The following is a 13,990-nucleotide window of genomic DNA, read 5'->3' on the forward strand; positions in this document are numbered from 1 at the left end:
ATTAAGGAAGGGGGAACAATAATCCAAGAAGAACAGATAAGCTATTTAACATTCTGGGGATGCCCAGGAATGACTATGGTCTGTTAATTTCTGATGGATATAGGAGGAACAAGTTCACAGAAATGTTGCTGTATTAGGTAACTTTCTTGGGGTAAAGTAGGAACAGGTTGGAAGTTAAGCAGTTATCTTAGGTTAGTTGTCTTTTTCTTACTCCCTTGTTATGGTCTCTTTGAAATGTTCTTTTATTGTATGTTTGTTTTCTTTTTAACTGTTTTTTCATACAGTTGATTTAAAAAAGAAGGGAAAGTTAAAAAAAAAAAAAGAAAAACAAGGAAAAAAAAAAGATGTAGAGCCCCCTTGAGGAGCCTGTGGAGAATGCAGGGGTATTGGCCTACCCCACCTCCATGGTTGCTAACATGACCACAGACATAGGGGACTGGTGGTTTGATGGGTTGAGCCCTCTACCATAAGTTTTACCCTTGGGAAGACGGTTGCTGCAAAGGAGAGGCTAGGCCTCCCTATGGTTGTGCCTAAGAGCCTCCTCCCGAATGCCTCTTTGTTGCTCAGATGTGGCCCTCTCTCTCTGGCTAAGCCAACTTGAAAGGTGAAATCACTGCCCTTCCCCCTACGTGGGATCAGACACCCAGGGGAGTGAATCTCCCTGGCAACCTGGAATATGACTCCCGGGGAGGAATGTAGACCTGGCATCGTGGGACGGAGAACATCTTGTTGACCAAAAGGGGGATGTGAAAGGAAATGAAATAAGCTTCAGTGGCAGAGAGATTCCAAAAGGAGCCGAGAGGTCACTCTGGTGGGCACTCTTACGCACACTTTAGACAACCCTTTTTAGGTTCCAAAGAATTGGGGTAGCTGGTGGTGGATACCTGAAACTATCAAACTACAACCCAGAACCCATGAATCTCGAAGACAGTTGTATAAAAATGTAGCTTATGAGGGGTGACAATGGGATTGGGAAAGCCATAAGGACCACACTCCACTTTGTCTAGTTTATGGATGGATGAGTAGAAAAATAGGGGAAGGAAACAAACAGATAAAGGTACCCAGTGTTCTTTTTTACTTCAATTGCTCTTTTTCACTCTAATTATTATTCTTGTTATTTTTGTGTGTGTGCTAATGAAGATGTCAGGGATTGATTTAGGTGATGAATGTACAACTATGTAATGGTACTGTAAACAATCGAAAGTACGATTTGTTTTGTATGACTGCGTGGTATGTGAATATATCTTAATAAAATGAAGATAAAAAAAAAAAATACAAGCAAATAAATCCAGCAACAGATAAAAAGAATTATATGCCATGACCAAGGGAGATTTATCACAGGAATGTAAGGTTAAGTTTAATATCAATTAATATAGGAGTGATGTCATCAATATGGTGACATAAGACAGCTATTGAAAACATCTCCCCAGAGATTCTGCAAAAAAAGGGGGCAAATCTCACTTGTTCAGAACTCTGGAGGAAGGTAAAGACTGTAGAAGGATCCCACAAATGCTGAATCAAAGAAAAGAGAAAAATACCAGAGAGGAAACTTCATCCTGGACCAGCCTCACTTGGTCCCATGCATCTTGGAAACTGCCCAGATGCAGCAGCTGGAATCCTCCAACCTCCCACTGGGGACACAGGCTATAAAATCTCTCACAGCAGTGAGACAGATCCCCACTTATTTCCAGACACAAAGACCCAAGTTCACAGGGTATCAGAGCAGGCCTCAAGTTACTGGGGAAGGCAGAATATAAAGGGCACCAAGGAAAAGCTTCCAAAATGCAAGATTAGGGAGGGAATGGCAGAATCTTTCTCAAAAGCAGCAAGTAGCCAGGCAGAAACTGTCTGAATCAACTGTTTGGGGACCCGAGGGACAGGGGAGGGTATTTCAAAGTCCAAGTCAATGAAAGACAAAGAGTCTGAGAAAACATAGACAGAGACTGTAACTCTGGTTGTGACATCTGGTGCCCATCGCCCACCCTTGAGGGCAACAGCAAAGCCTGACCTTTGCCTGGGTAATGGCTGGGGACTGGGAAGGCTGTGGGAGTACTCCACCACAAGCACAGAGGGGCACACAGCTCAACACTGAGCCAGATATCAGCTGGCAAAGTGAGAGCATGGGAACCCCACAGTTTCAGCCCCGCCCAGTCAGACACTGCTGGGTTCCAGGAGGTAAACACCTTCTAAGGAAGAATAAGGAACCACAGAGCAATATCTGCTGGGCAGGCCAGAAAGTGCAGAAGAAAATAGGCAGGGTTTTTCAGGACCTCTCCAGACCCTATCCCAGGCACACCAAAGCTGGTTTATACCTCCTGCATGGGTACCTGGTCCTGTTTCAGCTGAGAAATACTGACTACATAACTGTCAAAGCAGCGTCCTAATATAAACCCAGGCAACAAGTAAATCCTAGACAAGAGAGAAATCATCAGCCTACAGAACAGACCCAACAAGACAATGAGATGACCAGATAACAGCAAAAAATCACAAGGCACACTAAAACACAGGAAGAAATGGCCCAGTCAAAGGAACAAATCAAAAAGTCAGAGAAGACACAGAATCTGGAACAACTAATCCAAGACTGATCTCAAACAAATCTCCTGAATCAATGCAAAGAAATGAAGGAAAATGTGCATAAAGAGATAAAGGATATTAAGAAGACACTAGGGGAGCATAAAGAAGAATTTGAAAGAATACATAGAAAAATAGAACATTATGGAAATAAAAGACACTTCAAGAACATCAACCAGATGTGTCTCCTATTCCCATAATGTCAACACCCTTTTCTACATGAACAAGTTTGGGTAGTCACTGCCTAGATATCCCTGAAGATCGGGTGAGTGATTAAATTAGAGGAAGGGGTGGCAACAGACAAAAAAAAAAAGACACTGTAGATGAAATTTAAATTATGCTAGTTTGGAATAGCTAGAAGTAAATACCTGAAACTATCAAACTGCAACCCAGTAGTTTGACTCTTGAAGACTATTGTATAGCAATATAGCTTACAAGGGGTGACAGTGTGATTGTGAAAGCCTTGTGGATCACACTCCCTTTGTCTAGTGTACAGATGGATGAGTAGCAAAATGGGGGCAAAAAACTAAATGAAAAACAGGGTGGGGGGGATTATTTGGGTGTTCTTTTTTACTTTTACTTTTTATTCTTATTTTTACTTTCTCTGGTACAAGGAAAATGTTCAAAAAATAGATTGGGGTGATAAATGCACAACTATATGATGGTACTGTGAACAACTGATTGTACACTTTGGATGACTGAACGGTATGTGAATATATCTCAATAAAATTAAATTTTAAAAAATGGAAAAAATATGCTACAGACACAACTCAGATTTGAAGTGCCAGAAGAAAGGATCAGCAAGCTAGAAAACAGAACAACCAAATTCAAACAGACAAAAGAACAAATGGAGAAAAGAATGGAAAACTTTGAGCAGAGTCTCAGGGAAATGACTGACAGCACAAAGTACACAAACATATGCAGCATGGGTGTCCCAAGGGGAGACAAGAAGGGAAAGGGCAGGAAGAATATTTGGGGAAAAATAGCTGAAAATTTCCAGACGTAAATATTCAAATTCAAAAAGCCCAATGCACCACAAACAGAATAAATCCTAATAGACCCACTGCACAACACATGCTAAACAGACTGCCAAATGCCAAACAGAAGAAAATTCTGAAAGCAGCAAGAGAAAAGCAATTCACCACATACAAGGGAAGGCAAATAAGACTAAGTGCTGGAACAACTGGATAGCTACATGAAAAAGAATGAAGCTGGTCCTCTATCTCACACTGTGTACAAAAATCAAGTCAAAATGGATCAAAGACTTCAATGTAAGAGCTAAAACTATAAAAATACTCTTAAAAGAAAACAAAGGAGTAAATCTTCATGACTTTGGGTTAGACAAAGTCTTCTTAAATATGACACAAAAAGCACAAAGCAAAAAGAGAAAAAAAAAAAGATAAAAACTGATGTGCTCAAACAATACCTTAAGAAAAAGAAGTCTCAGATGGGAGAAAATATTTGCATATTACATATCTCACAAGAGATATGTATCCAGAGTATATACAAAACTCTTACAACTTAACAATAAAAAGAAAAAAAACTCAATTTAAAAATGGGCAAAGTATTTGAATATACATTTCTCCAAAGAAGATATATACAAATGACCAATAAGCACATGAAAAGATACTCAACACAATTAGTCATTAGGGAAATACAAATTCAAAACCACAGTGAAATATCACTTCACACTAAAATGGCTATAATAAAAAAGACAGGCAATACCAAGTGTTGGCAAGAATGTGAAGAAATTGGAACCCTCATACTTTGCTGGTGGGAATGTAAAATGGTACAGTCATTTTGGAAACAGTTTGGTAATTTCTCAAAACATTATGACCTAGCAATTCTACTCCTAGGTATATATCCAGGAGAAATGAAAACATATGTCCCCACAAAAACTTGTACACAAATATTTACATCAAAATTATTCCTAATAGCTGAAAAGCAGAAACAAACAAAATGTCCATTAATCAATGGATAGATAAAATGTGGTATATCCATATAACAGAATATTATTCAGCAATAAAAAGGAATGAAGTACTGATACATGCTACAACACTAGTGACCTTGAAACATTACATTAAGTGAAAGAACCAGTCACAAAAGACCAAATATTGTATAAGTCCATTTATATGAAATGTCCAGAACAGGCAAATTCAGAAACAGAAAGGTCAGTCAGTGGTTGCCAAGAGCTGGGGAAAAGAAGATATGGGGAGTGACTGCTAATAGGTACAGGGTTTCTCTTTTAGGGTGATTAAAATGTTTAAAAACATTATAACATTATAATTATATATAACATATATATATATATATATATATAACATAACAATATTGTTTTTATATAATTCCAATATGTAAATCATTCACATTTGTCTGCAAAACTATTTTAAAAACTATTCAGACAGGCAGATTTTACTGACAACTGGTTTTTAAAATATAATATTACCCCCTCCACCTTCACTCCTCCAAAGCAATAACTATCACTTATCTCTTCTTTATAAGCTTTAAAATTTTGACCTACAAGATTCTCTTTAAAGATGAACTTTTACAGATTAAAACTTTTGTGCTTTACTAAATCACATATTTAGTGAATAAAGCCACAGGAATATGAGGCTTTTGTATTAAGGATCCCCTCCTCCTCTCATCATGGAGGGGGAAAGAGTTGCTGTTATACAAAGTCACTAGCTGCCTACTCTTTCAGGCAAGCACTTGAGAAGAGAATGTAGAGAGAACCAACACCGTACATCAAATGCAATTTGAAATTGTGCCAGTACTTGAAGGAAAAAGAGAGGCATGGATGTTGAAGACAATTAGAAATAATACAAAAATATACTTACAGCCTCAAACTGCAAATGGCTATCCTTTAAGAAATTCTGAATGTTGCCCTTAGATAAAATATTGAAACGAAATCGGAGAAGATCCATCTCTTGTTGAATGAACCAGCGTCTAAGATCCTCACTAAAACGGAAATGGGGAAGTTATGAATATAAATTAAAAGTCCAATGATTTTTAAGTCCTAGAAATTTTTATGAAACAATATTCAAACATGAGGCAAGATGCCAACAGATAGTTTTCAAAGCACACAAGTCCTCTATAATGATAAAGTATGACTGACATACTGGCTTCCACAATCTTCAAGGGATGTGTTGAATATAAGCAAGAGGGGTGGTATGAACATAAATACCAAATATTTTGAGCCAGCTGCATTATTATCATATAATACAAAAGAAAGGAGCTTATTGCATTTAATGTAACTGCATAAAAATCATTTGCATTACACAGCTATATGATGGTACCATAGGCAACTAATTGTGCACTTTGGATCTCTGGATAATTGTATGGTATATGAACAATCCCAATAAAATTAAATTTTAAAAAAAAATCATTTGCATTAGAAAATAGATTATTCCTTTGGTCTGAGGTGGTTTTATCAATGCCAGAAGAACAATTTTTAAAGTAACTTTATTTCTGAATAGTTATGATCAGATAAACGTTGCAAAGTAAATTTTGTTTATAGTTTTACAAAATGTAATAGGCAGAAGTATGTCTCAAGTTAAGAAAAGCTAATATCCAAATATATTAACTAACAAACAGATTCATAATGGACATTATGCTTATGTTACAAAATAGTAACCCTATTGCATTTAAAATATGATTTAATTTTTTTCAAGATGAAAAAAAATTTATTTTGTCAGTAATTCATTTACTGCATAAATTGCATAAACTGCATATGCTTTTTTATTACAAAAGAGCAACTCTAGGACCAAAGCTAATGAAAACTTTCTCAATTATTATCATCTTGGAATAGTAAACAATACACTCATTTGATAAGCCTCTTAATAAAAAGAAATCTCCATAAAAACATTACTTGGCCAAATTAATAGAGAAAGAATAGAATAGAATAGAAGAGTATTTAAATAGGCAAAATACTGCAATAGAAATTTTTTTCCGTATTTTTTAGTAAACAACTTCTTTTGTACAATTCATTACAACAGTGTTCAACTCATTAAAGTTTCAATCAATAAGCATTTCTTGATCTTTCCTAAAAGGGGGTTGATGCCTTTAAAATACGGTACCTCTAGCCCCTTTTCCTCCAGTGATGGAGGAGGAAAGGTTCACTGCTGTACAAAGTCACCACTGCATACTCTTTCAGACAGGTACTTAGGGAAAGAATATAAAGAGAACAAAATCCATGCATCAAATATAATCTGAAATTCTACCAGCGAAAGTAAAAGGGAGGCATGAAGTGTGAAGACATTGGAAATAAGTCAAAGCATATCAATTCTTATACCACTGGTTCCTGATGCTATTCTTAATTTTCCTATGTTCAATACAACTCATATAAACTCTCCATATACCAATTTACAAGCCAGGGTATCAGATTTAACTGTGAAAGTGTAAATGTATACTCACGACTGGCAATAAGCAAGGCGCAAAATAAAGTGAGAAATATGATCTCTTCTTCGTGGTTCATATTCATCTTCTAAGTTTTCCTTAAAAATAATATGACACACGAATAAAATAAATGCATTCAAATGGAAGAAGTATAAAGAAATATTGAGTCAGCATAAGTCAATGGTAAAGTAAGTTTCAAAAATGCAAATTTCAAAATATGCTTTCTGGGACAACTATCATTGTACTTAAGGTAGCAATCTCGTGGACTTCAGAACTGAACTGATCTCAACAAAACCTCCTGGGTTTGGACCTCACTATTTTCTTCTTATCTATCAGCCCCTCCTGACTTAACTTCCTTATCCAATCTATACTCAAGATTCACTTCTTATACAAAGCATCAACTTCTTTAATTCCAACCACCTGGCAAACCTGAGATTCTAAATTAATCTACAGCTATATTCTCCAGTCCTATTCCCAAAATACAAAGAACACTGAAGAAAAAGCACATAACTATGGGAATATGGAATATTAAAAATTCCTTACCAACACCAAGGAATCCTTATTCAAGTCCAAAACAGTAAGAGCAAACATGTCTTGAGCGCTTACAAGGCATGAGGCACTAATGCAAGCATTTTTCAAGCATTAAACCATTTAATCCTTAAAATAACCCCATGAGTTACACACTATTATATGCCTATTTTAAAGATGAGGGAACTGAGGTATAGGGTCACAAAGTTTGTAAGCAGGAGACCTGGGATTTGACATAAGCCATCTCCTTCCTCACTTCTCAGAAAAGTCATTTCAAAATTCACCAGTTGCCCCTAGCCCCCTACCATGACACTTTCCCCTTTTTTCTCAGATGACTTCACCTACTTTAGAGAAAAGAAAGGCCACCAGTCAGAGACTCTTTCAATTCAAAACTTCTGCACCCACACATTGCATTGCCTTTCCCTCTATCTCCATGAACAAAGCATTTATCCTTCCTCCTACAAAAAGCTAATCCCTATACCCTGCATTCCATCTGCTCTTGTCTCTTAAGCATCTTGATTTATCAACTTCTCTCAACAAAGTATCTTCTCTTCTTTCCTCTTCTTTTTCTTTTAGATCTTTCTGCTCAGCTCATAAACATGTTCAATCATCTCCTGTCATACATTTATGTATGCTTGTATATACATTTCTTTCTATCAGCTAAGCATCTTAAGAGTAAATATTCTATTCACACCTCTTCATCTCCCTCCTCCAACCACTGTAATCAATCTGGCTTCTGCTCTTATTTACAAGCGCCTGCCCAACTTGCAAATCCAATGAGTGCTGTACTACTTATCTTACATGATCTATCCCAAGCATCTAAAACTGTGTGCCTTAAGAACACCCACCATGGAGCACCAATCCATGCCCAGATTCAAATCTTAGCTCTACTACTTACTATCTTATGAGCTGCAAATGACTTAGCATATCACTTGCTCATCTGTAAAATGATGATGATAATAGTTCCTACCTCATAAGGCTAATATATGTAAAGTGCTTAGAATAGGGTCTGGAACACATCAAGAATAATACAAATGTTTGCTATTATTATTCTTATTCTTATCATTATTACTGAAACTCCAGCTTTCCTAGGCTTCTATGACACTATTATCCTGGGTCATCTTCTAACTGTCTGGCAGCTCCCTTTTGATCTCCTTCCCAGACTCCTTCAATTCACTTAACCTCAAATATGGATATAGTTCACATCCTGTCCTCCCTCATCATCTTTGCTCACACAAATACTCTCCCAGGGTACTCTCACCAACTCCCAGTGTTCCCAACATTCCCTTAAATCTATACTTCCAATATCTCCTAAGTCCAGACCTGTAAACCCAAATGCCCACCAGACATCTCCACAGGCACCTCAAATTCTCAACAACTCCACAACTTTCTTCACAGACCTCCTTCTCCTCCTATCTAACACATCTCAAAATATGACCACCACCTACCTAGTTGCCCCACCTAGAAACTTCGGTGTCATTCATAACTCTTCCCTCTCCTTTCTACATGTAATGAATCACTAAAATCTTCTGATTCTACCTTCATATCATCTCTTGAACCTGTCCTCTCCTCTCTACTTAATTCAGACTCTTGTCATTTTCAGGCTCCTAACTGGTCTTCATTCTATTAGACATGACCCTTTTAATCTGTTCTTGGCAGTCATCTTCCCAAATAAAAATCTGATCACATCCATCAAGATGCAGTTCTAGCACTACCTCCTCTGAGAAGCCTTCCAAACCTCCACAACCTGAGCTGGGTAATTATATGGGCTTTCAGAATTCCTGGAGCATACCTAATAACTGTATGCACCATCCTGTAATGCAGTGATTCCCAACCCAAAGAGATTTTGTCCCCAGGGGACACTTGGCAATGTCTGGAGACATCTAGTAGGTAGAGGTCAAGGATGCTACCAAACATCCTTCTACAAGGCATCCTACAATGCAAAGACAGTCTCCCACAATAAGGAATTATCATCCCCAAAATGTCAGTAGTGCCAAGGCTGAGAAACAATGCTGTATTGTAATCATCTGACTAAATGTCAATCACCCCATAGACAGGCAGAGTCTATGCTACATTACTCTTTATAAAAACTCTGTGCTGAGAAAATATTTGAAAGCCACATACCCAATAAGGGTTTAATATCCAGAATATATAAAGAAATCCCACTGCTCAACTCTAAAAAGACAAACAACCCATTTTAAAAATAGGCAAAAGACTTGAATGGCATTTCTCCAAAGAGGATATACAAATGTCCAAAAAATACATGAAAATACACTCAACATCATTAGCTATTAGGGAAATGCAAATCAAAGCCACAATGAGATATTTCACATCCACTAGAATGGCTACTCTTAAAGAAACAGAAAATTACAAATGTTGGAGAGGATGTTGAACAATACTAACTAACACTCATTCATTGTTAGGGGGAATGTAAAATGGTACAGCCACTATGGAAGCCAGTTTGGCAGTTTCTCAGAAAGTCAGTTATAGAATTATCATATGGTCTGGCAATCCCTCTTCTAGGTATATAACCAAAAGATTTGAAAGCAGAGATTCGAACAGATATTTTGCACATCAATGTTCACAGCAGCATTATTGACAATTGCCAAAAGATGGAGGTAATCCAATGAATGGATAAATAAAATGTAGTAGATGCATAAAATGGAATATTATTCAGCTATAAAAATGAATGAAGCTCTGATACATGTAACAATATGGATGAACCCTGAAGACATCATGTTGACTGAAATAAGCCAGACATAAAAGGACAAATATTGCATGATCTGACTGATACAATACAATTAGAATAAATAAACTCACAGAGTCAGAATCTAGAATATAGTTTACCAGGGGCTTGGGTGAGGGTAGGGAATGGGGAGTTAAAGCTTAAATTGTACAGAGTTTCTATTTGGGTTGATTGTAAAGTTTTGGTAATGCATAGTAGCAATGGTAGCACAACATTGTGAATGTAATTAACAGCACTGAATTATATATGTGAATATGGTTAAATTTAAAAAAAAAAAAAACCTGTACCTATTACAACACCTTTCCCACAACTGACATTAAGTATATGAATATATCCAAACAGAAGGATTTTTTCCCCCATTTTACTTACTCTGTAGGAAAACTTGAGCTTTCGAATCTCAGTCTCCAACTTACTCTGGTATTGCTCACTTCCTTTCACATAGCTCACACCAAGATTTTCAACTGATTTTAGCACTACAAAAAAGCAAAGAAAATAAAAGGGATGGAAAAAAGATACCAATGGAAGATAATTTTTTAATTAAATCCACAGACAAATAAAATGTAGGATACCTTAGAAATCTCATAATTATTTATAAAAGACGACAAGGTGTAACAGTTTTATTTTCTGCAAGTATTTACATAAATTATGTATGTTTGTAGGAAGATAATTTCCATTCACATACAGAAAATATCCATGTCTCATAACCAAGGATTCTCAACCAGGGGAGAGAGAAGGATGTTATTGGGCAAAGAAATGTATCCTTCAAGTGTGTCAAGGTAGAAAAAAAGATTAAACACCACTTGTTTACATCCCTTCATTTAAAGCTATCTGTTAGGTTGACTGCTTCCTTTAGTTAGCATTGGCTTTTCAGAAAAAAAAAAAAAAGCTGTTCCTTTCCTGATGAAGCAAACAGAGGACACCAGAGTGAAGAAGCAGGGCCATCAAACTATCCAAATGAACCGTCCTGAACAGGTGCTACATACTGTTCAGAAGTTCCTAAAATCCCTTGTCCACACTTCCCTAGATGAATTCTTCTTCCATTAATGAGAGGCATTTTTTAATTCAAGAATGAAAATCTAAGTGGTCTTCTGTGCATGAACTCACATCCTACAGGTGCCTCCTTATTATGGTGTCCCACACCAACCTACCTTCCCTTCAATCCTGCTCCTCCTTTTGCCTTCCCCATCTCCAAGAGCAGAGTCTCTATCTACCAGATCATCCAAACAGGAACTTCAGCCAACTCCTTCTGCTCTTTCACTCCTCACATCTAGTTACCAAATTCTGTCAATCATACCTCCTAAATATCCCTCAAATCTCTCCCTTCTTATCATTGCCACTGTCATGACCTCAGTGCAGGCTCTTACCATCTCACCTCTTACATGCCAAACCCAAGGTAAACTTCTCAATCATCATCTTAATCCCTATAAGGCACCTGACAGCTAACTTACTAAAACTTTTTTCTCTCCTGCTATCACTTTCATTCAACCAACAGGTACTGAGTATTCATCTCTCTGTATTAGCAGTTCTTACCATGCTCCTCTAAGAATAATTACAGTATCTCAACTCTCCTTCTGATATTCTTTCCCACAAGGATATCCCGAAACATAAACTCTGAAGACAGTGCTAATATTCTTGCTTCAGTTCATGCCTAGCCCATTCCTTTCTTACATCAACACAAAGAGGATAAGGAGGGCCCCACTACAGTTGCCACCTCCTTCTTACATCAGCGTGACACAAAATGCTATCGTTATCCATACTTCTCCATCCATCCTGAACTTGACACTATTCCCTCAAAATATGATATTCTCTTTCACGTCCCTAAGCCTTTGTATAGGTTGTTATTTCAACTTGAAAAAAAACCGTTCACTTCTTCTTTGTTGGGAAATTCTACCCATCCTTCAAAGTCCAGACAACATTTCAATTTCTCTAAGAAGCCTTAATCAGACTGTCAGTCACTCCCACTTCTGCACTTCAAAGCACCATTTACCTCAACTACAACACTTAAAATACTGAATTGTTATTTTGAAGATGGGAATTACATTATTCACCTCAAAACCCCCACCTCCTAGAACACAGCAGCACTCAATACATACCCACTTTACAGTCAGAAAATGAATGAATAGCAAATCTGCAACAAATATTTGTTGGATGAATTGCTGAATGAAGGGGTGGAAATGCCTTCATTCATTATCACAAAGCATAAGTAAGCTTTTCAATACTATGTAAATTCTAATTTAAATATCACTCACATTTAAGTCTATCAATAGCCAAGTTTTCAAATTCTATCAAAGATATGTTTTCAGATGGTGGCTGCAGGTAAAACTGAAGGCTATGAGGGTAACTTCTTTGGTCACTTGACAACTTCAACTTCCTCCGTTGTCCTCCAAAAAACTGCATCTTGGTTACCTTGGAAGGAAGCACATAAACAAAATTAAAGTGATGGAAAGTGGATTTGAAAAGAAAAAATCAAAAAGCATGAAAAATAATCCCACAGGTATGGAAAAAATTGAAGTTGAAGGACATACATAAAATGTTAACAAGGATTATCTTTGGGTATATTTTCTGTATTTTCCAAATTTTCTATACGTGTAGTACAAATACACCTGTAGTAATTTTGGGGAAAGGGGAGGCAGGTGCTGGGGGAGATGCAGTGTGGTGGTCCTAACTTCCAGCAACCAGAAAGTCAAGCGATATTGCTTGCTCAGGACAGGTCTGTGTGTCATCGCCCTTAGTTCCTTGCAGTCTCAAGAGTAAGGTGTTTTGTTTTGTTTTGACATTTACGTGGCCAACAAACGATTCCCCAATCGATAGCGCCAAACCGAAAGTAGTAAAGAGCTCCCAAGATAAGATTTTATATGGGCTGCTATCCTGAATTCGGAAGAAGGTGCGGTAGATTCTGACTAGATAAGAGACTTACTGGGCAGGGTCGCAAGTGTCCTTCAGAACTCCTTCTAGGGAGAATCTACAAGTTCTCCTCATGTTCCCACCCCCGATCCCCCTGCACCCCGGCGAAGCTGTCTCCCCTCAATCCGACACCCGCACGCGTGTCTCAGCCCCAACCAACCAACCAATACGCAATATCCACCGATCCCTCTACTCACACCGCCCGCAAAGTGCTCTCCCTTTTTTTCTCGACTTGCAAGCCTTAATACCAGGATTGCGCTCCGTCCTACAATCCACGGGAATTTCTCTCACCTACAACCACACCAAACGAGAGAAAACCACACCAACAGACACTTCTCCCGAGTGGCGGGAGATTGCACATAGAACCGGAAGCGAAAACGAAAGCCCGCCCTCTAAACGTCCCGCCCACCCCGAGCGGGCCCGGCGCATGCTCAATGGGCACTTCTGCGCTTTTCATCAGCTTGGCCTGTTTTTTTTTTTAAGTTTAGTAGAGTTGGCTTTTTCCTCCCAAGATTTTAAGCTGCACCACCTGAATGTGGAGTCGGTGTGTTTCTGACAGCTGAATCTGGGGTTCTGGAATGGTAGAAGCAAAAACGTCCGCATATTGAAGCATGAGCCGATCTAACTTCGTTTGTGAACACCGACGAAGATTACATATTAGAGGAAATGTAGTGCTTTAACCTGCAGGCTGGCACTCATCACTTCCAGTGTGGAGGAGGAATGAACAGGCATTTTGCTGAACTCCTTTTCTTTACATCGGCTCACCATTAGGGTGCTCAATTTTTTCTCTTTCGGCCTTTCAGCATCCAATAAAATAGGTCGTTTTTTTTGTTTGTTTGTTTTGTT

The 13,990-nt window shown here is 37.9% G+C and overlaps 1 protein-coding gene across 7 annotated transcripts in view; it reads right to left on the reverse strand.

The window, feature by feature from the left end:
- The window catches only part of PRIM2 (DNA primase subunit 2), an 804,531-nt gene extending 791,021 nt beyond the window's left edge, over positions 1–13,510 (reverse strand). For 6 of the 7 annotated variants that reach the window (XR_005217813.1, XM_037842555.1, XM_037842554.1 and 3 more), the window contains exons 1-5: positions 13,342–13,497; positions 12,490–12,646; positions 10,610–10,713; positions 6,985–7,064; positions 5,409–5,529 (exon numbers count right to left, since the gene is read on the reverse strand). Coding sequence is in view for 6 of the 7 variants with exons in the window: in XM_037842555.1 (XP_037698483.1) it covers positions 5,409–5,529; positions 6,985–7,064; positions 10,610–10,713; positions 12,490–12,637 (453 nt within the window). In the remaining variant the exon portion in view is untranslated. Of the gene's footprint in view, positions 1–5,408; positions 5,530–6,984; positions 7,065–10,609; positions 10,714–12,489; positions 12,647–13,341 lie in introns of all 7 variants that reach the window. The other variant, XM_037842552.1, reaches the window with a different exon arrangement.
- Between the last annotated feature and the right edge of the window lie 480 nt (positions 13,511–13,990).

The sequence above is a fragment of the Choloepus didactylus genome, chromosome 7 (genome assembly GCF_015220235.1).
Source record: "Choloepus didactylus isolate mChoDid1 chromosome 7, mChoDid1.pri, whole genome shotgun sequence".
In the NCBI taxonomy this organism is placed as follows: Eukaryota; Metazoa; Chordata; class Mammalia; order Pilosa; family Megalonychidae; genus Choloepus; species Choloepus didactylus.